General features: G+C 36.6%; 1 protein-coding gene and 1 long non-coding RNA gene across 5 annotated transcripts in view; both read right to left on the bottom strand.

Moving 5' to 3' along the window:
- LOC5571596 (arginine kinase) overlaps window positions 1-26825 on the bottom strand; it is a 166945-nt gene that overhangs the window by 34991 nt on the left and 105129 nt on the right. The window contains exon 1 of one of the 4 annotated variants that reach the window (XM_001653673.2): window positions 4411-4555. The exons of 2 other annotated variants lie outside the window; for them this stretch is intronic. Coding sequence is in view for 1 of the 2 variants with exons in the window: in XM_021841642.1 (XP_021697334.1) it covers window positions 3420-3553 (134 nt within the window). In the remaining variant the exon portion in view is untranslated. Of the gene's footprint in view, window positions 1-3419; window positions 4556-26825 lie in introns of those variants that run through there. One more of the 4 variants, XM_021841642.1, reaches the window with a different exon arrangement.
- On the bottom strand, window positions 13793-15808 carry LOC110675813. Its single transcript, XR_002499817.1, has 3 exons — window positions 14724-15808; window positions 14489-14665; window positions 13793-14412 (listed from the first exon to the last, which is right to left on the bottom strand). It is a non-coding gene; the product is annotated as an uncharacterized LOC110675813 (long non-coding RNA).

Genomic DNA, 26825 nt, shown 5'->3' with positions numbered 1-26825 from the left:
TTGCCTTAGTATATTAGCGAGATATCGAGAGGGGATTTCGCTAACGCTAAGCGTGACAAAGCCTCCTGTTCATTGCTGTGGGAGTTGTTTTTGAAGAACCTGCGGAATGTGATCCGAACAGGGCTCTCTATCTGTTGCTCCGCTGCGAGGGTACAATTACTCGGAATGCGGTTAGTCAATGCACATCTCTTGGTATCAATATTCTAGGTTAGTAAGGAACTCACACGACAGTCGAACTTGCGCAAGTTACTTCCATGCTCTCGTTTGAAATATGTCAATCAGTGAAACATTTCAGATGCAACATTTCGAAGCATTCGTTCGCGACGAAATATGGTAATCAGTGAAACGTTTCAGTTGCACAATGTCGGAATTGTTTAGAACGATGCTACTGCGCTAAGGACCATAAATTCGAAACACCATAAATTGCCTCGGACAATTAGAGTCGCGGCTTCTCCCCGGGGTCTATTTTTTGATCGTGAAAGTTCTTTTCGTCGATTCGAGCGCCGCTCGGATGCGTCTCCTCCGGGAGTGCAGAGCACCTAGCCCGGATCTAATTTTAGCGGATTTCATGCAGCTGCTGGGTGGTGTGGGCTGGCATTAATCTCGCAGTGTCGGACTTAAGAATAACAAACTGTCGTACCCGTTCTGGGCGTTTGTATTCATCGGGACGCGAGGTGAGAAAATACCCAGGAAAATGTACGCCGCCACCGCAGCAACTGGTTCGCTATCGATTACTTACGTAACCGAGAACAGTTCGAAAAAGTGATGGATGGTGTTGGGGCGATAAATTATGAACCACCAACCAACACGGAAAACGTGGAACAAGTGGAAAAAGCTGAAGTTGAAATGCGAACAAATATGACGTATTGATGATTCGAAAATAATTACCGACATTCTCACTGCGGTATGACTGCATCGAATATCATCATTTAAAAATGTATAACCCATCTGAAAGAGGGGGCGTTTGCTACAGGTTCGTTTGCTCATGTATCAATTTATGAAGGTATACATCGAAGAACATGCAAGAGAACTCATAATAGGATAACGAACAGTTGGGAGTTATGCAATAGTTTCACCGACCTTGGATACCCCCGCACTTTGGCGGGATTGGTGGTGGCACGTGGAAGACCACGCGCTTGCTTCGCAAACTCGGAACGAAAGTAGAGTGACAAGTGCTTCGTGCTCGATTCCCGGGTATGCAGCAGCAACGTGTTCATCCAGCTGCATTTCACTCGCTCGGTGAAAACAGGCGGAAATCTCGAGTCAAGGACAACCTAGGGGCCTGTGCCTGTCGATAGGACGAACTATACACAGATATAAACGGCAGGTCGAAAGGATAATTGAAACGAGCTGCGGATTATCGTCGTGATCCACTTTCAACTGGAAGCCTAGTTGATGAGTTTTCGTTATTCAAATCTCTTACGTAATGGCGAAAGCTTCAGCTAGGATCGGAAGGCAGATGGTTTTGTAACGAAAAAAGTGGAAAAGGTCAACTAAACAGATTGTACTCAATTAAGATTCGTTTTTTTATTAAATTCATGGCCATTTCTCAAAAAGGAATCATTCAAAACTTAGTTATGCCTAAAGAATTTTTACAAGAAAAGTGTCAATTTTTTAAACAGATCCTCATATCGTGAGTCCTTAGATTAATCACCTGTTTGATCGTTCTCCTGTGGAACAGTTTTGAACTGAAAGCTCAAAAGGCTAATTTAACTTTATATTATATTAATTATAACAAAAGTGGTATTCTAATGCAACAAATGGTAACATGCTTTCAATTCAGCTAAAAATACAACAAAATCCATAACTGTGTAATGACATTCAATTGCACATATAACTTACGCTCATATTCTTGAAAACGCTAGGTATACAACACTCAAACACCACACATCGGCGGAACATCGAAGTTTTACCTAATTTTGGTTTCCCGGAAGCACCATAATGTAGCGTCTCTCAATTGCCAATCGTTGGTTCCCATCGCAGAAACAATCATCAAGTTTTCATTTTCACAGTATTTAGAAGAAAGTACACTAATTAGGTACCGTAAAAATGGTTGGTTGAGAAGCTTTCATTTCTTACAAATTGGATACCAAATGTCATCGACTTATAGATTGTAAGATTTGATGTAATAAACATATTTCATGTGTATGAAATTGTTGATTTCCCGAACACGATAAATATTATACCAGAACACATTCACAAATTGTTAGTTGTTAACCTGGTTTCACACATGAATACTAGCTCAAAGTTGTATAGAATACAGCCCCGTAACATATTTCGCCATCAGAAAATTTAAAAAAAATGTTCATATCGTTGAAATACATGATTTTCTGTGAAAATTTCTTCTCAGTTTACGAGTTCTAAGAACAATTTCACAGTTACTTACTGAGAGCTTCAAAAGAAATTTGTTCTACGAGTTATATGTATGTATAAAACAATCTATGGTCTGTCGAAAACAGCTAATGGTTTAAATTTAATTTCCGGTATGGATCAAGATCCTTCAATTCTGATAATTTTCTTGACTTTTCTGAGCATCGTAAGCTCTATGTAGTGCTAGTGCAGGGCTTATAAGTCGTTCAATAGTTCTATATTAACATATAAGCCAAATGTCGATAACAAATTATAAGAAGGTATGCAAATGTGATGAAAAAGTTGATTTTTTATTGTTTAAGTTGAAAAATTCAAATTTAGAATACTAAATAAAGTAATAAGGCTACTAAACATTTGTTTATAAAATTCTAAATGAATTAAAAATTGTTGAATACTGAAATATTCGGCACTATTTCGTCAACTAAAACTAAATTTCCAATCGATGGTAGCCTATATTACAAAATATTGTAACGCAATAAAACAAAGTTTCATATGAGCGTTGAAAATTAAACTAATGAAAAAATTTGAGACATATAACAGGAAAAAATGTTTCAAAGTTTTGAAATTTCATAAAAATTTCTTCATAAGATAATCTCATTCAGAAGAGAATGCAAGTTATGGTAATAATAAAACACATAAAAATCAATAGAAATAAAGGCATGAATGCAATTTCATTTCTGAAGTGCACCCACGTGGTCATGTGACGCAGTCAACTTCCATCTGGCCTAGAAAGAAAATGCAACCATCCGTTTGCACAATGCCACATCACAGCATCTCATGAGATGATGATTTCCCAAAATACTGTAAATGTACATCAATGTGCAAGTAAAGCCAAACAAATTTCCCCAACAAAGTTGGCCTTGAAAATTTCGTGCCGGTCGGATTGGCATCGCGATTCGTCGGAAACCCGAATCCCCGAGCCATGTGTGTTGTTGCACGACATCCTTGCATCCTGCTGGATGCAATTCTTCCCCTCCTCTCAAAATCTACCCCCTCCGTCCGTGACCTCGAAAATCATAAAAAAAATCGAGAAAATAAAACTTGATTACCTAACCACTGAAAACCGGGAACAGTGCCTTCCGCCGTTCCAGACGGTCCGTTCCTTCGCTGCATTGTATGCAAATGGGTGCCATCTTCCCAGCAGCAGTCGCACTGCCGGTTTCACCAGGGAAACTGCGATCATAATCTCGGTTCTCACGTGAATGAAAATTTCGCGTTTGGATATAATATTCACCACAACTACACACACTCACACCCGACCAGATCACGTAGCCAGACTTTCACGTGTCCAACCGAAGGGGATCATCACCGAAAGACGGCAAACGGGGTCAAAGAACCGAACCTTCTCCACAGCTAGCTAAGCTGGCCTGACTGGGGGTCAAAATCGAAGCAGGCGTTTGAATTTTTTACCGCAATATTCTCCAAACCCTCACTCACACAAGACGAATTCGCGATTCACCATTGGCGCTCACTTACTCATTCGTACACGTTTGGCGGTTTCTCCGGACGGGAGGGACATTATTGCGGTCTACTTCGATTGGTATTATTACTTATTCCCACATCTGAACGAATGAAGCAGACACAGAGACAGACGACCAAAACTGGTTTTATGACATACTGCGCTTATCCGGTTGCCGGCATTTGTGGAGGAGTGAAAAGCCGGGTTATGCAACCACGGAGAAAAAATATCTCAAATCTCGGTTTTTAAGTCCATTTTATAAAACTTCCACGAAATAATTAAATCAGTAGAATCTACTTACGGTACCGATGAAATTTTGGCATTTTTTCACCAAGAAACTTTTTGACTTCTTCCTCACGCACACTGTCACTAGAACTCCTAGCAGGAGTCACTGTTAGTCATTTTTATCAAATTATCCACCAAAAAAAAACCGCCAATCCACGACTCCGAATCCTGCTAGAAGCCTTAGCTCAGCGCCCCGGGATGAAAATCTACCAAGTCCCCTGAAGAGGCCACACTTCACCACACTCTAGCTATACCAAATCACACAGAATTCACCACTTTGGGAGAGCACCACTAACCTTCTATCAACCGCTGAACTCAAGATTCAACTGTACAATGATCGGTCGGTCGAAGCCAGTTTATTTCAACCGTTTTTTCGGGATTCGGCCCCCCACCACACGAAGTTGCGCGCATTTGGATACACGACACGAACACGACACACGGATGGATGAGGAGATGACGCCAATGCGCGCGAACACACACGAAGCCGGCTTGCGGCATGACATCGGTTCGGCTGATCGGGTGTATGTGTTCGTGCTGTGCAACAAAACGCTCGTACACGGTACTTCATTTGCCGTTTTTATCCAAAAAATATGAACCATCCAAACTTTATGCGCCACTCGTACAGAATATAACCATATGTGAATTGGCTCAAACTGTATTCAAGGGAGGTACTAACGGCTCTTTATTGCTACCCAAACGTGTTGCTAAAATGCAAACAACCATACAAAATAACGACCAAACAAGGCCTAATCAAGTTTCTCTAAAACATCCATTTTGGGAATTTAGCAGAATAATTCTGCTTTTTATTTATATTATTATTTTCTGATTAAAATGCCAACAACGCACTGCAGTAGCACGTAGCAAATAACTGCTTGAAAAAAAAATCTTTCAAGCGCATTGATTACCTGTAATTTTGCGAATAATGATTTTTACTTTTCCACGTTAAGCCTTAAAACTAAGTTGGTGGCTTTTCAATTTAACTCCCATTTTACAACCGTCCTCCACCCTTGACTATATTGCAACCAATGCTCTGTTACCTTTTCAAATTACATTTCATGCATGATTCTTTCAAAATGGTAGAATAATAAAACAACTAGTTGAAATTAGTGTCATTGCTAAAAGTATTGTCCGTTCATGTTTTAAAGTGACCCCATATAAGCTGAAAACAACAAACTTTATCAGCACCATTTCCATGGATGTTCTTTCCATACTACAGTCTGGAATCTTGTTCTTGTTTGCTAACCATGCATTAATCATCAAGGTAATTGTTTCCACATGTTCTGGGCATTGAGTACGAACGTAGAAGTAACTTCAGACTGTCTTTTTATTTTCAGATTATTCATTTACAGCTCATCCAATTAAAAAGGACACTTAAGGACAGCAGCAATCAAACAAAAAGATCCGGAAAACAGTTCTCAAAACAGAGGAATTGGATTAATCGCTATGAGCCCTAATGCCTCATTCCTCAGCCGTTTTTATTCTATACATAGTTGTACCGTAATCCGGGGTATCATTGATCAGCGGGGTAACATTGATCGGAATGACTCATCTCGTTAAAAGTTCGTATTATCATTTATTGATGGAATATTTCTAAATCATGAATGGTGCTTCTCTTTCTTATACTCATGAGTTAATGAAAGTGAATACTTTTGTGAAAATTGCGTTTACCTTATGCGTAAATTTGGCAACTTTTCGAAACAATGATGTTGATGGTTAAGGATGACACTACCAAAGATTCATGTCTCTTATAAGTTATGCAAACGATATAAGCATGGAAAATGCGCTTCTTACTAAAAATGGCATCGCCAAAAACGATTCCGTTGTCAAAATTTTCATAAGTATGCTCAATAAGGCAACATTACCTAGTTACTGCTAAGAATGTAAAACTCCCTTAGGAAATTGCCTACCTTTAGGCGACTCCGTGGTTCGAGGTGTTTTTAATTTTTAAATAACTCAAAAAGTAAATGGCTTGTAAGCGTTTGGCCTTCATATTCGGCTTCAGCGGCCATGTTTTAAGTAACGACATTTTCAATGTTACCGAACGTAGTTTACATAGGCGATCAATGTTACCCCATATCAGTTATATCAAAAAATCACTTAAAACATATTTTTTAACATGCTTAAATCTTTCAATAAACGAAATACAGTATATAGTCACGAGCTATGAGTGGCAATAGACCATTTCCGTGAATTTTTTTTATTGGCTTATATGCTTCCTGTCAATTTACTGAACAAACTTTCCAAAGGAACCGATATGTTTTGAAGTCTCTAACTATTGAAAAACAATGAAAAACTGGCGGCACGTTAGTTCACCCCTCGGTCCCCTACCTCTTATTTCTCTCCGATTTTTATGCGACCCCTTTTTGCCCTATGATTTTTTCTCCACGTCGTGGTGAATATTCGATCAGCTGGCTCGGATCAATTATGACAGATAGATGCGTGCATGGTGACATCACGGAAAACTTTCCATCTCTGTTCCTCTTCCATTAATCTCAATCGGCTGTCCTGCTCTTTGACATTTCTGCTGGAATTGTTTATTTTTTTATATGGAGTTGACATTCCCTCCTGGAATAGTGGACAATTTTTTATATGGAGTTTCGAGGTTGTATCAGACGTGCAACCACCTATAGCTTTATTTATGTTTTAGTATGTTTTTTTTTTTTTGCCATTTTACCCTCCGCTGACCCCCACACCAAAAAGCTCACAACTGGAGCCCCCTGGTAGTGGACTCCTTAAACATACATACAAATATATTATTAGTGTGAGGACAGTTTAACAAAATAAACAAATTTACGAGATCCCAGTGGAAATTGATTTTCCTTTTAAGGGACTCTAATAATTGAACATAAAACAAAAACAATTTACATGCAAAAGCACAACATTGAAGTTTTAATCTGGCAACACCTATCGTTTAAAAGAGTAGGATTCCAAAAAAACTCAATAAGTATATAAACAAATAAAAATAATTTAACACTTGAAAACTAATTCACTAAAATATGCATAAGAAATGATTGAAACGGTTCAAACAAAATCAACAACTTTACTCTTGATGTATAGTTTAAGTTTGGCTTTGAAAGTGTCTTTGTTGGAGTTGATTCTCAAATTGTTGGGTAAAGAGTTGAAAACCATAGGACCTTTTACTGAAATACGTCTTTGGCCAAGGACTGTGTTACTTCTTACGCGTACCAAATGATTTGCTTGCCTAGTACTTCTTGCACTGCTTACAACAGGTAAGATCAGATTATGATGTTGTGTGTCGTTATATCTTATGCCATGAACTATTGTACATGTTTGAAATTCTACTAATCCGCGGATTGGAAGTATGCCGTGAGATCCATTAGAGTAGAGACTTACGGTAGGATGCATATAGGGCAATTTAAAAATGGTTTTGACGCACCTGTTTTGTAATACTTGAAGTTTCTGAAGTCTTGATTTACATGCATTTCCCCAAGAGGCTATTACGTATTGGAATAATGAATGAATACATCCATAGTAGAAGCTCAACAACGCTTTCCTGCTCACAAAGTCGCAAACTCTACGCATTGCTCCACATAAAACAGATACTTTGTTTTCAACATAATCGATGTGACTACTCCATGATAATGTGGAATCAAATATAATGCCTAAGTATTTAAATTTATCCACTTTTTCTATGCTATTTTGCCCAATTTTGGGATTATCATGTATATCAACATTTTTCTTAGTTGAATGAAATATTAAGTAGTTAGTTTTTGTGAGATTTAAGGAAAGTAAATTAGTTGAAAAGTATCTCTGTAACACCCTGAGATCATCTTCCATGTCAGACACTATAAGGTTAGCGCTTCGATTAGGGTAGAATATAGCTGTATCATCTGCGAAAAGCCGGGGGATGCCTTTAAGAGTAACGGATCCCAGATCATTTATATAAATTAAAAAGAGCAACGGTCCAATATTACTACCTTGGGGTACACCTATATCAATATTTTTCATTGCACTTCTAGCGTTGCCTATTCCCACAAATTGTTTCCTGTTCGACAAGTAACTTTCAATTACGGAACTTGCAATACCTCTGACGCCGTACCGTTCCAGTTTATTAAGAAGGATTTCATGATTTAGGGTATCAAAAGCCTTCTGTAAATCTAGAAATAGAGCTCCTACCATATCCTTAGCTTCTATTCGGGATATTACATAATCAACTAGTTCAATAACTGCCGTAGTTGTACTACATCCTCGTCTAAATCCATACTGCATTTTGTAGAGAACATTGTTCCGATCAAAGAACGTTACTAATCTCGAGACTAACAGTTTTTCTAGTATTTTAGTGAACACTGAAAGGGTAGATATTGGACGGTAGTTACAAGGTGCCGTTGACTCACCTGCTTTAAATATTGGCGTTACCTTGGCAATTTTTAAGCAATCGGGATAATGTCCAGTTGTGACAATTAAGTTAAATATATCCGACAAGATTTTAGCAAACTGTAGTGGATTGTTCTTCAGAAGTTTCGCTGATATATCATCATATCCAGAACATTTACTTGAATCTAGTTCGCTTATAAGTGCGACCACCTCGTTCACAGTCGAAGGACGTAAGAAGATAGAGTTTCTCACATTAGTAATATTCTCACATGGACTTACACTTGAGTTTCTACAGATATTACCAGCTAATTGATGTCCAATGCTTGTAAAGTAGTTGTTAAATACCTCACATGTTTCCTCATCAGTTTCTGTTTGTGTTCCATCTTGAATTAAAGATATAGGCCTCTCTTCACGAGTCCTACCAAATAAATTATTTATGTTTTTCCAAAATTTAGAGTGACAGGTAGATTTTAAAAGATTTTCGTAATACTTTTTTTTGCAGATCCTTTTAACACGATCCAATTTCCCACTAATATGTTTAAGCATATCTTTCAATCGATCATCAGTCGGATTGTTTTTTACTCTTTTCAAATAGTTATTTTTCAGCCTAATCAACACCCACGCATCGTATGATAACCACGGACAAATATTACTTTTGATATTGATATTTCTTGTCACGGTTTTGGTGCAACTAGATAATATAGTATTATATGTAGACATTATATTCATTAATGTTTGGTCTCCATCCACAACGACATCAATGCTGTTTATGAAACCATTGAATTCGTGTTGTAACTTTGTGTGGTCAATAATATGCTTTTGCGCCTTTATTTGTGTTTTCTTCATTTTGAGGTTAATCGACGAAAGAATTGGCAGATGATCACTCACGCTTGAGAAAATTGTATCGTTACGGACTTGGTTTGCATCATCCATTTTACAAACAAAATGATCCAATATATTTTTACTGGCAGGTCGTGTTACAAAGGTATTCGTACAAATATAGCCATATGATTCAAGCAAACTTCTATACTTTACCACGACATTATTGTTAATCATATTCAGGGGTACATTTAAATCTCCAACTATAAAACAGGACCGATTCTTTTTTGTAGTATGTAATAAGTTTTCCAGCATATCATTGAAGCGATGAAAATCAAAACTAGGAGGTCTATATATTCCATGAAAGTCGAAACAACATTTTTGAAGATCGATCTCAATGTAGGTGTGGTGTAATCCATCTATTGTTTCATTATAAATAATCCTATGCTTAATTTCTTGCTTTACATAAATAGCCAGGCCTCCATTTGAGTTCTTTCTACTAGAAAAAATTGCTACGTATCCTGGTATACGATAAATTGGTGTATTTTCTTCCTTTAACCAAGTCTCACTAATAACTATTATATCAATAATCACACAAACACTCTGAATACTTTGTAACACATTATCAAATTTTTCTAAATCATTTATCCCTCTGACGTTCCACTGAAAAACACGTAGGCACTGATCATGGTTTACGTTATATGTTTTATTAAAGTCATCAAAAGAATCATGAAATTTATTTTGAAGTATGGAAGCCATTAAACTAAATTAATATACATAAATTGCTAAACAATTACAATACATAACAATTCAGAACAATTTAAAAACTTTTTGTTTGCTGACGAAACAAACGGTTGAGGTCATTTCTATTTTGAATAGCAATAGGCTTAGAGAACTCACTTTCTCTGATTAGGACCACTCCACCTTTACCAGTCCAAACATATTTGATGCCTAGCTTTGACTTATTTTCACGAATCTCTTTGAATAAAGCCGATGAAAGCGGCGTTAGTTCATCCCGTATGATAATATTAGTTGTTCGGCCATTCTGAGTTGACTGCGGATTTATCATATTCGAAGAGAGTTTACCTATCTGCTTTTTCTTAAGGAAAACTTGATTCTTTGAGGTAACATCTTTAAATACAACTCGCACAGGGCGTACTGCATTTGAATCAACGCCATTTGAACTTGTTTGTTGTGAAGCGGAAACGATAGCATCTGATGGAAGATTAGTATCCAACACATCATTGATCACATTACGGACAATCTCTTTAACATCCTCATTGCTTTTTTGCGGTATACCATGAAAAATAGCATTAGCCACAATGCTTGTTTTAGCAGTTTTATCTGAATTAGCTTCTAGTTTATGGACCATATTCGTGAGCAGCAAACCATTGTTTTTCAAGTTCTGTAATTCCCTTTTAAGTTGATCGTTCTCAACTTTTAACTTTTTGAACTCGTCTAAGATTAAATCGAATTTTGAAGCCAAAAATTCTTGCGATTTTTCAATCACAGCTGTTACCGACCTAACCGATTCTTTCATGTTTTGTGTTTCTTTGATAATAGCAGACTGCAAATTCGTACTAATCAAACTCATCATTGTGTCATTGGCATTGCGTGTTTCGTTTTCATGAATGTAATCATTCAAGCATTTGGACGAGCAAAAGAGCTTGTTATCTTTATTTTTGGGTTTCATACTGTTAGACGATTTCATACATTTTAAGTGTGTGGGACGGGAGCAATAACTACAAATTAAAAGTTTATTTCGATTGTTTTCGATTTCTCCACATATTACACACGACTCTGTTTTAGGGACCATTCTGAACACTTTCAACAACCAAACAAGTAATACTATAGCAAGTCAGTGTATATTATGAACGAAACAACATTTAAGTCACAGATCAATACATGCAAGTTTATATGTTCAATCTGTAGTAATTGGAACAGTACTAGACTATAAGAAGTGTTGCTATTTTTATTACTACACTTAGTGGCGACACAACTGATGCAACTTTTTTGTTGATGAGATGAGTACCTACCTGGATTCCACACAGCTACTCACTACTCGCTAACAAACCCACATGCACTTTATCAGTTCTTTCGGTCACACAATCAAATCCAGCTGTTAAGTGAGCCAGAGCCCTCTAAATGAATACCAACTACTGGGTAATAGTATACTATAGCGACCCTACTCGAAGCAGCCAGAACCACCACAGAGTATTGAGGACGTACTAGAGTCGTAAACTTTTTCGGCCACACAATCAAATCGGGATGATAAATGAGCCAGAGCCCCTCTATATGTATATCAACTACTGGGTAATAGCGATAAACAATAGCGGCACTACTCTAAGCAACCCGAACCACGGTAGCGTATTGGCGACGTACTAGAGTCATACACTTTTTCGGCCCAACAATTGAATCTGACTGTTTGGTAAGCCAGAGCCCCTCTATTTGTATACCAACTACTGGGTAATAGCGGTAAACTATAGCGGCACTACTCGAAGCAGACAGAACCACTGCAGCGTATTGGCGACGTACTAGAGCCAGCAAAGACCGAGGGAAGTCGGCTTTCGGTTTCACCACACGGAACCCACGATCAGCAAGTACAACACAACAGCAACAACAGCAACAGCAGAATCAACAACTTAAGCACTACCACCACTATCCAACCAGAAATTTCTTCCGATCGATTTTTTAACAATTTTTATTCAGGTATTAAGCAACATTAACACTCGCGCTTAGTATATTAACGTGCACTAGAATCAATTATAAGCCTTTAGCCACATGAAAATACGCATACACAAATTTATGAGTACGTTATTCAACGTAATTTTCCAAAAATATTACAGATAGCTACAAGAACCGCTTTAATCACAAAGAAGTGTTGCCAGAATGTTATTTTTAGATGCTGTTTTATGTTTTATGGTGATGGAAGCGAAAGGTCACGACGAAATCTTTCACAATCACCATCGCCTGGGCCTGCTGTGATGCTGCAATTGGATATGAAAAGACTTTTGTTCTCTTCCGGTTTTGTGATCAGCCGGGGGATGGCGATAAGAATTTCGCTGCGTAGCTGCATGTTTTGAGCCTTTTCTCCCAAATGGGAATCTGGAAGCCAGCAAGATGCCCTCGATTGGCACATCCGTCAGTTTCCATGGGTAGCAAGTGACCAGAACAAAATGCCTTAGCGTGGAGAAATCTTCGTCGCTCCCTCCAGTTTGCCGCCGGCCACGAGGCCGGTGGGTAGCAGAACCCTTTTTTGAACTATCAAGTAGCTGTTGGGGGGATGGTTATATTTGTTGTGGTCGTGGAAGTGTTTGTTGTGTAGGAAATTCATCAGTTTGGTGGAATGGCGTGAATGAATTTTTCTTCAGGAAGGCCTGAGGGATAAATAAAACTGGGAAGCGCTCTTGGTTCCGGTAAATAAATGAGGAAATGACCTTATGGTTGAGGTGCCAGTTTGATACCGAAATGCATCTGAGCTAACGACGAATTTCTCCGCAATGTTCTGGTTTTACTCAGGAGGCGAAGATCGTTGAGGCGTTCCACTAGCTTTCTTTTTCTTCCGCTGTTATTACGTCACTATTTGCTCTGCATAAGCAAAGCGGAAGAATAAAAGAGAGAGAAATAATGACATGCATCGATGATCTTCGCTACCTGAGTAGATTTGGAACAAGGATTTTTTCGTTTCTGTGTTGTATCCGATTTGACATTGACATTTCATCATGTCTACAAATACTCAACGCAGGGGTGAGATAGCAAGTTGTGGAAAAATCTCCACTTTGATACCCACAGGGCTGAAACAACTGTGCCGCACGACAGTTTTCACATCAAAAAGTGGTGAATTTCTAGGTTTTCAAAAAATTGTACGAAATAAAGAAGTTCATATAAATTAGATTTTTAAACGCCAAGAATCATCAAAATTGATCGTCTTTCGAAAAAAAATATAAAAATAGGGGGTAAGATCTGACGGAAATGGTCTATACTTGTTTTAAAAATACAAAATTTGCAACATTTGCATTTTCAAACGAAATATTTCAGAAATATTCAGAAAAATGATCAATGTTACCCCGGATTACGGTATACAAAAAGAATTTTTGTTCATGTAAGTGGTGCTGCCCGCATAATTACGAACCATACCGGTACAGTTCCCCGTAGTGTTCACAACCATTTGATACTATTTGTGAACAGTTTCACGTTCCATCTTGAGTTACAATAAACCAACCTTACGCCAAACGGGTTTTACAGTTTGGAGAATGGTTATTGGACAAATAACAATGTGGGGAATAGGCGGTTAAGTTATGTAACAATACAAAATCGCCAAATTTCCAGAACAAAATTTTTCGTTTATGGTTCCCCAAATAGTCAATATACTGTCCAATTTTGGATCTATTTACTGTACGGAAAACAGTTTGGAATCAGTTAAACAATAAAAGTTTTAGAAAACCAAAAATGTATGTGTAATTGTTGGTTTATTGTGAATTATGGTAAATCTACCCTATGCTGTACTGTTCTTTTATATTTGTATAATAAGTAAGGAATAATAAATACATAAATGAGAAACAAATGAACAAGTAGCGAGTGTGTTCTGATTATGCTTCAAGTCATTTACAGTTTAATAGAAATTATAATGAAATCTTGAAATAAACTGTTTTGTTGGAAGCACATTCAGAAATCACACTACTTGTTCCGTTCTTTCTAATTATTGGTATTTTTGTATTATTGCTCATCTTTCAACTCACGTCATATTTTCTGTTTCATGCTCATATATCTACTATATTTTACAAAAATTGTCATGTTTGATTTTGATCCGATGAACCCCGGGAAAATTGAAGGATGCTGATAACTCTTGATCCAGCGGCTAATGATGTAATCAACAAATGTCTTATGATGTATAACCATCCGGCAAATATGTGCTCCTCCGGCATCTTCTTTACCACTTTACCGCACGTCACCTCCCTTCTGTTGCATCGGTTTTGTCCCGCAGAGCGTGATAGTAAATTTCCAGGCCCTTTCCTGGATCCACCTGAATAGTTACCGCCCACGAAACACGCTGCGGGCGGGTAGCAAGGTCGGTTAACATTAACTTACTTCCGGGGATAGGTGTCGCTCACAGGTGCTTTGATTGCCTTTCGATGGTGTCATCACTGCAGTTGCGGAAAACATAAAAATGTTAGAGAATCATTCAAACAACTACATGTTTTAAACAAATCTGTAGCTTACCCAACAAATTGATGATACTGGAAGGGATAACCCGTATGACTAGCATTTTATGGTTGCTCTGCAGTCCCGGGTGCTTCCGGCGCTGATATTGAGTTGAATCCGCAGCGGCATACGGCGGTTGTTGTTGGCTACTGTATGCTCCCGGTGTAGAGGCTTTGGTCGTGATTTTTTTTAGTCCTAGTAGAAAAATGAATTAATTCGGCTGATCTGATAAAATTAACGACACAAAACTCACCAGTTAAACTTATGCCGGCTCACGTTGGACATTTCACAAACGAATTGAATTGAAAAAAAAAAACAAATTCTTGCAACCTGCGGATTTTTTTTATTTATTTTTTTTTTTTTGATAGCAAGCGAAAGAAAACAAACACGCTCAAAAGATTGTACGGCAGCTTTGAAGGTTTCCCAGAGCGGAAAAAAATAGTCAGTCTTTTAAAATTCCGTCAACAAATCCCATACATTTTGTTTAACTTCACTTTTTAGGCTATTTGTGCAAAAATAATTCAAAAGATTTATTTATAACATCGTTTCTAAAATAACACAGTCACCGTAGCCGCCTGTGATTATTTTCAAGCGTGCATACCGTTTCACAGAAGGTAATTATATGTTGCCACTGTTTCGAAAGAATTTTCATTCTCTTATAATTAAACATTATCTGGACTCTTTCATGAATTGTCACTTTTTGGCAAAGATGACTAAAACTGTTGTATATGGTCTACAGTTTTAGATTTCATATGGTTAAACATAAACGTGACTGTTTGTGAAGCATTAACATTAACAGATAGAAGATTCTTATTGTTTGAAAAGTAAGGCAAACAGTATATTTCTATGCGGGTGGACAACTTCGATCCATGGCATTCCCCAGAGCGAATCTATCCCCGGTCTTTATCTTGATCAGCGGCCACGGGGGTGCATCAATCCTGTTGATGTATGGGAGCGTTTGAAGGACTGGTTAATTCAACCCTCATATTGAAAGCCCAAGCAATGCATTTTCAAGTCGGCAGAGATTTTTTTAGTGTTGCTTATGCGAGGGTTCGAGCCAGTGAAGCGCATAGTACATATTTTATGCTTTGTCGCATCGATGTTACATTCACATGCATGAGGTTTCAAAACATTCATTTGTGACATTCGGGTTGCTACTGATACATTCTTTCCAAGCAGCACACATGTTATAATTGAGCATTATCAACTGATATATGACCTGATCTGGTAATATATCAGTCTAGAATGCTGAATTATAACATGTGTGTTACTGGGGTTATTGCAGCCATGAATGTATTATCTGACATGGATAAGAGTACACACTTAAATTATTTTACGGATTCCTGTAAAATCTCAACAGCTGAACAGTTCGGTGAAACAAATTACCGGAGTACGGTAAATTTTTACAGTATTCGGTGCAAAATCACCGTAATCCGTAAAATTTTGACGGAATTACGGTGTTTTATTTCACCGAACTGTTCAGCTGTTGAGATTACGGTGAAATTCACCGTAAGAGCTTAGTGTGTAGCGTGCCATTATTTTCAGCCTACCATGAACGTTATGCTGTCATGCATGACGGGAGTGAAAAATGAATGTAAAAACAATCACGACGCAGCTTGGATCGCAGCAAGCACTCCCCTTGTTTGTTTCTGATCCAACTTGCCACTTGATCACAGCTCTGAGCTAACATTCACCGCCTTTAAGAATCATTCAAATATTACGTGATGCACCAGGGGAGGGTAAGAGTCTTTCGTAGTGTTACATACTTATTTAAAAAATTTAAATTTTCCGTGCAAAAACTGTTGTGTGGGGGAGGGAGGAGTTAAAAATTGGCAATTTTTGCATTACGTTACATTTGAATCATCCCTTTTGACGTTATCTCGCAATGTTCTAAACAACATGCCTTTTTACTGCTGCGCTATTAAAATTGTAGAGGGCGTGCATTGAAATCAACAAAAAATAGACACAAAGGGAGCACCAGGGTTGTTTTTTTGAGGTTTGCTTCTTCTTCTTCTTTTCTGGCATTACGTCCCCACTGGGACAGAGCCTGCTTCTCAGCTTAGTGTTCTTATGAGCACTTCCACAGTTATTAACTGAGAGCTTACTATGCCAATGACCATTTTTGCATGCGTATATCGTGTGGCAGATACGATGATACTCTATGCCCTGGGAAGTCGAGAAAATTTCCAACCCGAAAAGATCCTCGACCGGTGGGATTCGAACCCACGACCCTCAGCTTGGTCTTGCTGAATAGATGCGCGTTTACCGCTACGGCTATCTGGGCCCCTTGCTTCTACTCTCTGAATTCGTAGGTTTTTACTTCGTGTCGATCTCACATAAGGTGCTGTCCATAAACCACGTGGTCATCTATGGGGGAGGGAGGAGGAGGGGTTTGTCTGGCCAAATATCACGATCAACACATTTTTTGGAATAGGCAAAAGACCATGAGGGGGAGGGGTCTAAACATAAAAAAATAGCCCATGGGTTATGGACAGCCCTGAAGCTAGTGCGGCTGGTTGATGAAAGGATGTTATGAAAATACAGGTTAACGTCTACTACAGTAATTCAATATAATCATGATAAATTTATAGCTGAGCAAAAAAAGGTCAGTCACGCGTGACTTTTATTTTCAGTATCGTATGAATGTTTTTGTTACATGAAGGTAGTGGAAGACAATGCATGATTGTCACACTCACTACAGTTTTTGACGGTACATTTTCATTCACTGGTCCGAGCAATTGAGTTCGTTTCGCACGCGTCTACAAAGAGATTTAATATGTACATCGGCTTGTGCATTTTGTGATGACGTAGTTGAAATGGGTTTGCGTTTGCACAGTCAAGGATAGATTATCAATTGGTGAACTCGTTTTATATTTTATACAAATGTCAAAAATATGATAACACTTTCTTTCGTGCTGACAGCGGTAAAAATGTTGTGTTTTTGTAGTTGTTCAAAAACTGTAAAAAAAGTGGGAGCTCTAGTACTTTTCAAATTTGATAAATCATGTCAATTTTGCATCTTTCAATCAACTTAATTGAATCTTTTTCTAACTCATAAACATAGTGAGACCTATTATTAGGAGAGACAAGTGAAATCAATCTTGCAAATGCTAGTAGGGCACGGTTCATTGAACTTATTTAATGAGTGATAGGTACTAATTTGCCCTCAAGTTTTGTTTTTGCCAGCACTTATAATGATTTCAAAATGGTAAAAAATTTACTTTACAGTACATCCGATTCTGTTTTTGAATGGAGGGTATATACCGTTCACAAATAAAAGTATCCAATTCAAAATTTGTAAAACCGTGCGAAGAAAAATAACAACATTTCTCAACGCTTCATGCAAAAATAAGGTTTTGTAAAAAAATTATGGAAACTTTTTTTGCACGGCCGTGTAAAAAAAAAACGGTGGAAAAACAAAATCGTGTGTATATCAAAAGTAAAATGCCATATGGCATCCATTTGTGTAACGTTTGACAGTTTTACCAAAACTTTAAACTCAAAAAATAACAAACCAAGAGCCAAAACTATATAGATTCATGCACACAATCCTTTGAAGCTTTGTATCGGTTGAATGAATTGATTGCTTTTCCCATAGTAATTCTCATGCATACTTTAAAGGGCTTGGGCAGTCTCAGCTTTCACCCAAATGAGCTCAAATTTTGGAAGGACACTCACAATTTGATCTAGAATCGAATGAGTGATGTGGAACAAAAAATATTTTTTGAACCACCTTATTACACATGCATTTCTTCATTCTGGCATTATGTTTCATTGGGAACAGAGCCTGATTTTCAGCGCCACAGTTTTTATCTGAATGCTTCATTTGCCAATTACGCTTTTTGCCTGTATATATTGTAGAGCAAGCTCCAAGATATTCAATGCCGTGGAAAATCGAAAATAGACTTGGTCTTGGTCTCATGTACTTATATTATTCAAACAATTAAAACAATATAGTTTTGTGTTGAATGGTATTTGCAAATAATAATAGAATTAAATCCGTATCGAACCGGCGTTGAAAACTTTGCAGGCTATTATTTTGATAATAACGGTCTGTGGAGTACCGTGGCGCGCACATATCGACCGACACGCACACCACGCATCCGCGGGACGAGCCTCTTCTTTTGCTTCGCTCGCCACCTTCGTTCGGAGGACCGCAAGCAAGCAACCAAGTGAGCAGCGGTAAAGATGCACGTCGTGCGACACTTGTGTGACGTCAAGGCGGGTGGAAAAGTGTCGCATGGGTGGTGGTGTGTGAAGCGTACAGAGTGCTTCGGAATGTCGCAGCACGGTAGAGCCGCGCGAATACGAATGAGTGAAGGAAGAAACGGGGGGAGCATTGCGCAGATGCGTTTCTTTTTTTTTTTGCTACTTCAAGAAGATGAGGAAGGAAACGAAAGAATATGTCATACGAGACACGAATACTGTAGGGACCGGCAAAGCTTGGAAATGCAGTATGGATTTGTGTGATAACTTTATCACATGACTTCTGGGGTTCGCAGTTTTTCTTATTTTGTTTACGTCAGGTGTGATTAGATAAGAGAAGGAGTGGTGTGATGCAATCAGGTTGGGCAGAGAACTGGACGGTAGTTTTTGTGGTCTACAACAGAAGTCTGAAGTCAAAAATAGGGGCCAGCTTATAATTACTTGTAATAATTAGAGAATTATTCAGTTTACAAATTTCTCAAAATTTATTCTTATCAATTATACATAAAAGTGATACATTTTGGCCAAAAGATCTATGAGGGGATTAATCAGCGTTAACTAAAGAATTAAATTCATTTGTATTAGCATAAAAAATGATAGCAGTGCTTGAATATCACAAAATAGTTCGCTTATTTTCATTGTTCATTAATTCGAACTAAATCGGCCTATTTGATTCACATTTTTAAGCTTTTTCATGAAAGTGAAGCCTCAATAACCTGTCTAACCTACCAACGTAACAATAAAGACGACACCTTAGAAACAATATGGTTCGAAGGGCCGTTTTTAGTTCACAGGGAATTCTAATATTTCTGTAGAATGAAACACAATAGATCAGAATAAAATCCTTTGCAGAAATTAAAAAGAATAATTGCTGTTAAGACCTGGATTCATCTGGAATTGTGCTCAGTATCACCATAGACTTGAAAAGTATCACGTTAGATCAGAGGTCCTCAGCTTTGCTGATCATGAGGGTCATCTTGAAATTCTCAGATTGCGCGGGCCGCATGAATTTATTTTGAAGCACCTCAATAGGATTTAAATCTACCTGTTATTGTACACGGAGTTCAGATGCTTGCTTCTGGGTACTTCAGGGCTCTTCCCTCGTTCAAAGAAGGATTAAAAGGGCAACATTATGACCAAATCCAGGAAGCACTGGAAAAGTTAAAAATACAATTTTACACAAATTTCAGAAACTCTTTCAATTTTCAATTTTCAATTTTAGAACCCTTCAGCATTGTAAAGTTGTGAAGTAAAAGTAAAGAATTGTATGACTGGGAGAGATTTACGAGGTTCTTCGTATCATGGAGGAAAATTTGAAGCATTTGCTTACCACAAATTATTTTTCAGGTTCAAGGATATTAAAGATTCTCAGACATGGTTGGGATTCGTTCTTGAGCTGATTTCGTATCAAATGTTGATAGTCATTGAATTGATGAACATTCATCATTTCCAGTATTAAATAATTTTGACCGGAAAGCCTCACGTGAATATGGTCACTTTTATATCTGATTTGAATCCTACCTTGTGACATTTCAAAGTTCATGATTTTGCAAAACATGAACGAACAAGATAATTTTGAGAGCTTTTGTTCACATTAAACATGTTTCGGGGTGTTCCGGAAACCTGGTTATTCGGTGAAAATGATCGCTGATATATGAGGCTCTGAATCCTATCTTGCGACTTTTCAATCTTTATGATTTTGCAAAACATGATCGAAGAAGGACATTTTGATTAGTTTTGTCCACTATGGACTAGTCCCGGAATGTTACCTGGTTCTCCGGTAAAAATGATCGCTCATATATCTGCTCTGATGAAAAAATGTAATCGATAACCTATTCCCAACATGATTAAAATTAAAATTTATTAATAATTTTTTATTTAATTTTTATTTAATTTTTTTTTTCAATAATTTGCAATAACTTTCACAACTGTCTCGATAATCGACTTAAAGTTAACGTTTAAGTGAATAAATACTAACCATTGAATATGTCCAAACTTCATTTATAATAAGAGTATTAAACAACATTCTTACGGAATTTTGTCCAAAGAATTTGTTTAAAAATGATATGGAAAAATATAAACCTGGTGCACTGCCCATAAAAGCATAAGTGTTTCATATTCGTTTTCGAACCAGCGCCTTTTTTCATTGCAACATTCATGTTTCACTAAATACTTTACTATGCGCATTAAAATTAAATTAGTGTAAATTCAAGACAAAATAGGATAACGAACGTTGTGTTTTTTTTTTTAATGGAAGCCTCAATCAACATGATGAGGGATGATGCTGTTATACTGGTTTAAATCAAGATGCCGTCTAAATGTCTGTCAGATTTTTTCACTCCTATTTATAGTTCTATTCTTCACTTCACTCAATGACAGAAAAAGTGATTAAAAGCTGGTTCCCTACTTACTTTGCTGTACAAACAATAAATGTTAGCAATAATTGCACTCGCCATATAGTTGATTTCGTGTTTCAGTAAATCGTTCATTTTACTAAGTAAATATTGTTGCTCATCTAGTTCTTGGAGTTGCTTTTACTAGATTTATTCTTAGTTTTTTATGGTGGCCTCAGAATTTGAAAACAGCGGTGTGCAACTGGTAAAAAAAGCGGTTTTCTAATAAAACTCAAGATGGTGGACAAATTCAAAATTGTCGCTATTTTTTTCACTTCGAATGAAAGATACATTCTTCCTCTATGCAATACTATTAACTTTCCTATGTGTTTCAAGGGAAATATGAGACTTATGTCAAAAAATGAAATGTATGTTATGAAAATTAGTTTTTTTCTGCACACTGTTTACCTTGATGGCTAGCAAGGCATACAAAAATTACTTAGCGTTGGAAGAGGGTTGGCTTAAGACGAATTCCATGCAGAATGAGTCGAAAACAAATGAAAATCGTGCTCGATAATCTTCGATTTGGATTAAATTTTGCACATGTTTTTGGTATGGTACAATAAGTGTTTTCCATAGAAAAATCGATCATTTTGACTCGAGAATAACTTTTAAAAATGGTCTATATATTTTTGCATGCAAATTATTGGAAAATCCTAACTCCTAAATTGTTGATTTTAGAGAAAAATGTTCTATGAAGAAGTTGTAGTGAATCATTTGGACTATAAAAAAAATATACACTGAAAAAATATTTTAGGGGAACCTGGTCCAATTCGGACCCTGTTCTAATTCGGACCATCAAGCATTTCTCAATACTGGCGCTACTGTGAAGATCGTGTTTACCGTTTTTCTACTCATCGTCCGGCTTGGATCTAACACAATAAATTTGACGCCTTTCAGTAATTTCATTTGATTTTTATATAAGTTTGTTGTTTTTTAGTGCTCTAGTGTACCGTCTGTTAGAATTATTTCCAAGCTTCTTTAAGCGACAATAATTCTTCAATCTTTCTATGATATTTTGTAATGGAATGTCCAAAGCCTAAGCTTTCATCTGACCATATGGTTTTGATAAGTCTATGCACTGTTTGTGCTCAACTAGTTAGAACATCATAAAATGTGCGTTGGTCTAATCCGGACCTTTTGATATGGTTCAATATGGACCTCTTGCTTTTCAACGTGTACTCAGGCTATTCTAAGAGCTCCACACCGTGAAAGTCTTCTCGACTTGGTAGAAAATCACAGCAGTTATAATATTGATCAATGGTGCCTTTGTTTCTGTTGTGGTCAAGAAAAGGCTTCGAAAATAAATCTAAGAAATACGGTAGATCACCAAAAACTAAAGGAATCAATATATCAGCGAATTGAAAGGTATCTCCATCAATACCACAGCCAAGCTGTGCCCAAAATAGTTTGGCAATATGGTATTAAAAACGTTTACGAGTGCTAAGAATAATACAGTCAACTTTCCCTTACCCGATATTCTGTATTTTTGTTCACAAGCTCGATTGAATTCGCAGTCCTTTCAATATAGTGTATAAATACTTTGACCCCTATATCGGAGTCCATACTTCTCCAACTTGATGTCCTGAGATTCGATGATGTCTGTTTCAGTGCCCCATACAAGTTCACCTGTTTTACCCGATATTTTCATGCAAAGTTTCAATGTGTTGAAATTTTACTACATTCAAAGTTTAAATTACCTTTTCGAATGTATTTTGTCAAAATGAAAAAAGCTCCAAAGTTTTAAAAATATCTGTTTTTTATCTCGATATTTCCCATACACTATGGTCCGTTCAAAATCGAATTAGGGAGAGTTGACTGTACCTAATTTTGGAACAGCTTCACCAGTGGATTGCACTTATGATTTATTTTCAAAAGGAATTCACATTTTACTTAAGCTAGTTCTACCTAGAATTAAAATGTAATTTGTCACGCATTGAGTTTATTTTTTTTTTTTGCTCGCGCTTACAGAAGAAGTTCAATAAGCTTTGATACCAAACAAATCGGAGTTATATTTTATTACTACCATAGCAAAAAAACAAAAATATATAGGATGGTCCGGATTGGAACAGGGTTGGTCCAATTCGGACCTTCTGGAGAATTTTGTTCAAACACGTCTAGTCATGTCCTGGTAGGAGATATCATAAAACTCTCTGAGTAAAAAGTGTGCGCGCTGAATCAGGCTTTCACGATAACATCAAACTTTTGATGTAGTTCATCGTGCTGAAAAGATATGGCCAAAAAACTGTTACTAGGTCCGAATTGGACCATGTTCCCCTATTTATTTTCATTTAAAATTCAAAAATAAAACTTAAACTTTTAATTACAAAAAACCCCATTTTTAATATTTTTTAAATTTTCACCTTAGAATCTTTATAGTAAACAGATATTTGAGACAAAGTTTCATGGAGGAAAAAATTTTAATAAAAAAGTTTTTCTATGAACAACTTTTGGTCGATTTTCAAAATCTTGGTTTTACGTTCTGATGATACAATAAGAATCTTAAAATTATTCTGAACCACAATGATTATCTTGATCACTTCTCATTCTCGAATTTCGAAAATCCGAATTAAGTTATATCCAAAAACTTCAAATTGTATAATTGTATCTCCATCAAGGAAAATAAGTAAGTGGAAAGAAATATGGTCTATACTCTCGAAAACATACTATTATTGATGGAGAATCACATATAACTAATGAAAATAACCTGCTTCAATATTTGAATATTATGTTTGCATTAAACTTGATATAATTCGAAAAAACTACTTCTAGAGAAGTTAATCAGATAATCATTATGGTTAAGAATCATTTCAAGATTCTTATTGTATCAAAAAACCAAAATTTTGAAAATCGACCAACTTCTTAGAAAAACTTAGAAAAACTTTCATATTGAAAACTTCTCCATCATGGAACTTTGTCCCCAACATCTGTTTACTATCAAGATTCTATGGTGAAAATACAAAAAAAAAAAAACAAATATTTAAAATGGGTTTTTTGTGCACATAATTTAATATTTAAGTTTTATTTTTGAATTTTTCGTGAAAAAACACAAAATATATTTTCAGTGTATTTTTTTTTTTGAAACCCAAACGGTTCACTACAACTTCTTCATAGAACATTTTTCTCTAAAATAAACAGTTTGGGAGTGAGAATTTTTCAAATAAGTTGCATGCAAAAAATTATAGGCCATTTTCAAAAGTTATTCTCGAGTCAAAATGATCGACTTTTCTATGGAATACACTTATTGTACCATACCATAAACATGTGCAAAATTTAAAGCAAATCGAAGATGGTCGAATTCAGTGACTGACCGAGTTGACATGAAATTCGTCTTGAGCGTTGCGACTCATTATTTATTTTAATTTTCACGCATAAGCGTTACGGAGGATGCTGCCCAACCAAAACGCTTCTCCTCCAGGTTTAGAATGTTCTAGCGAATGACCTCCTTTGCCTATGAGTAGCCCCAATTTTCGACCGATTCATACGATTTCGGCCTACTTTGAATGGAAATCCGGAAATTGGCATGCAATTCTTGTCGATCGAAAATTAATGTTTTTCCCCTACTGTGTAAAAAAACCCACGGGCTATTCAGCATGACCATGCTATGGGTCGTGGTTTCGCTTATCAATGAACTTTTTGGATTGAAAATTTTCTGTATTACATACAATAACTTGCCACACTATACCTATGCAAATAAAAAAAGGTCAATTAGCAAAGAATGCTCCCTGAAAATAAAACCACTGAAAGGCAGGATATGTCCCAGTTACCTTCTATGAAAAAAATGATACATTTTGGGAAAAACTCAAAAAAATATCAAAATGATTTCTGAAATTTTTTTTGACAGTTTTCGCTAGTTTTCGATAAAACTTATGAGTGGTCATTTCGGTTTTCTCAAATTGGTGGACCCCTCGTACGCCAGATAGATAAACCGTTTGCGAAAAAGCCCATTTTTTGATAAATCATGGGTATTTCTTCACGTGATATGTCTCATATTTCGCTTGGAACACATAGCAAACTTAGGAGCATCGTATAGAGAAAGGGTATAGCTTTCATCTGAAGTTAAAAAAAATTGGCGCCATTTTGAATTTTGTTAGAAAAATCGTTTTTTCACCATTAACGCACCGCTCGTTTTCAATTCTGAGATCACCATCAGAAAGCTGAGGAAAAATTCCGTAAGATAGGCTACAAAAACTAGGTGAGCAATGGTATTTTCCCTATGAAATGAACGATTTTCTAAATCATGTTCTACGATTTTGACGTATACGGCGAGTGAAATCAATGCAAACATTATTTTTTGTACAACAAAGGCACAAGTTTTCAATCGTTGGTGTTTTATTAGAGTCGAGTGAAGAATAGGAGTATTATTTTGAGTGATAACATTTGGCAACCATATTGGATTTTGACGCCATCTTGATTTTAAGTAGTAGAATGAATTTTTCACTTTGATTGCATTCAGCATGTCGAATTGAGAGGCTTCCAATAAAAACAAGGTTACGTATACTCTTCTTCTTACTAATCTTCATTTTCCTGACGTTACGTCCCTACCGGAACCGAGCTTGATACTCAAATTTATTAGTTATGAATACAGGTTATTAAATAGGAATTTTCTTTTATAATGCGATTTTAATTTACGGAATAATTTTTCGACATATCTTTGAATTCAGGAATAATTAATAAACAAATTTAATGAATTATAACCGTCCTAAAACATTGATTGAAATAAACGAACATTTATTTATCATATGCTTTTTTGTCATTGAATGAAGTTTATAAATTGCGCGTTGGGACATTAGTAAGTTTTGTGGATATATCTATAGTTCTAACTTAAAACATTGCCAAAAATGCATTCATTAAGAATGGAAATCTTAATTAATGCATTGAACCATGAAGTATCGTTTTTACTACCGCCCAACATGCATGTGAAAAATAGCGAAATTGAAAGATGAGAAGCAGGCTTTGTTCTAATGTGGATGTAATGCCGAAACACAGGTGTATCATATTGAGTTTGGAAAATCTGGTGGCCATCTTGGATTTCGACGTTATCTTAGTTTTTAGCAGTTGAATGATTTTTTACAATCTCAGCGTTCATCATGTTGAATTATAAGGCCTCCTTTAAAAAAAGAAGGTTCTTTATTTCTTATTTTATCTCAGCTGTTCAACTGATTGTTCATTTCTATCAATGGTTTTAAAACAAATAAATGAAAGAAATAATACTATTTTTCAACTCGAAGATATGCAGAACAATCATTCAGGTAGGCAATAAGCGTTAAAAATCCTAGTTGATAATTTGTTTTTAAAGCTAGTTAAGCTGAGGGGCTGGCTCTGTTCCAGTAGGGACGTAACCTCCGGAAAAATAAGATCAAGAAGAAGAGTAAGTGTAACGGCAGCATTAAAATTCAACATGTTGAGTGCTAACAAGGTGCAAACTTATTCTACTGCTTAAAACCAAGATGGAGTCAAAATCCAAGATGGCCACCAGATTTTTTCACTCAAAATAATACTCCTATTCTTCATTTGACTCGAATAATACACCAACGATTGACAACTTGTTTCTTTGTTGTACAACAAATGATGTTTGCATTGATTGCACTCGCCATATACGTCAAAATCGTAGAACATGATTTAAAAAATCGTTCGTTTCAAAGGGTAAACACCATTGCTCACCTAGTTTTTGTAGCCCATCTTACGCAATTTTTTCCTCAGCTTTCTGATGGTGATCTCAGAATTGAAAACGAGCGGTGCGCTAATGGTGAAAA

This window comes from Aedes aegypti, chromosome 2 (assembly GCF_002204515.2).
Source record: "Aedes aegypti strain LVP_AGWG chromosome 2, AaegL5.0 Primary Assembly, whole genome shotgun sequence".
Taxonomy (NCBI): domain Eukaryota; kingdom Metazoa; phylum Arthropoda; class Insecta; order Diptera; family Culicidae; genus Aedes; species Aedes aegypti.
Note: the sequence above shows the minus strand (reverse complement) of the source record. Positions and strands in the feature narration are given on the sequence as shown.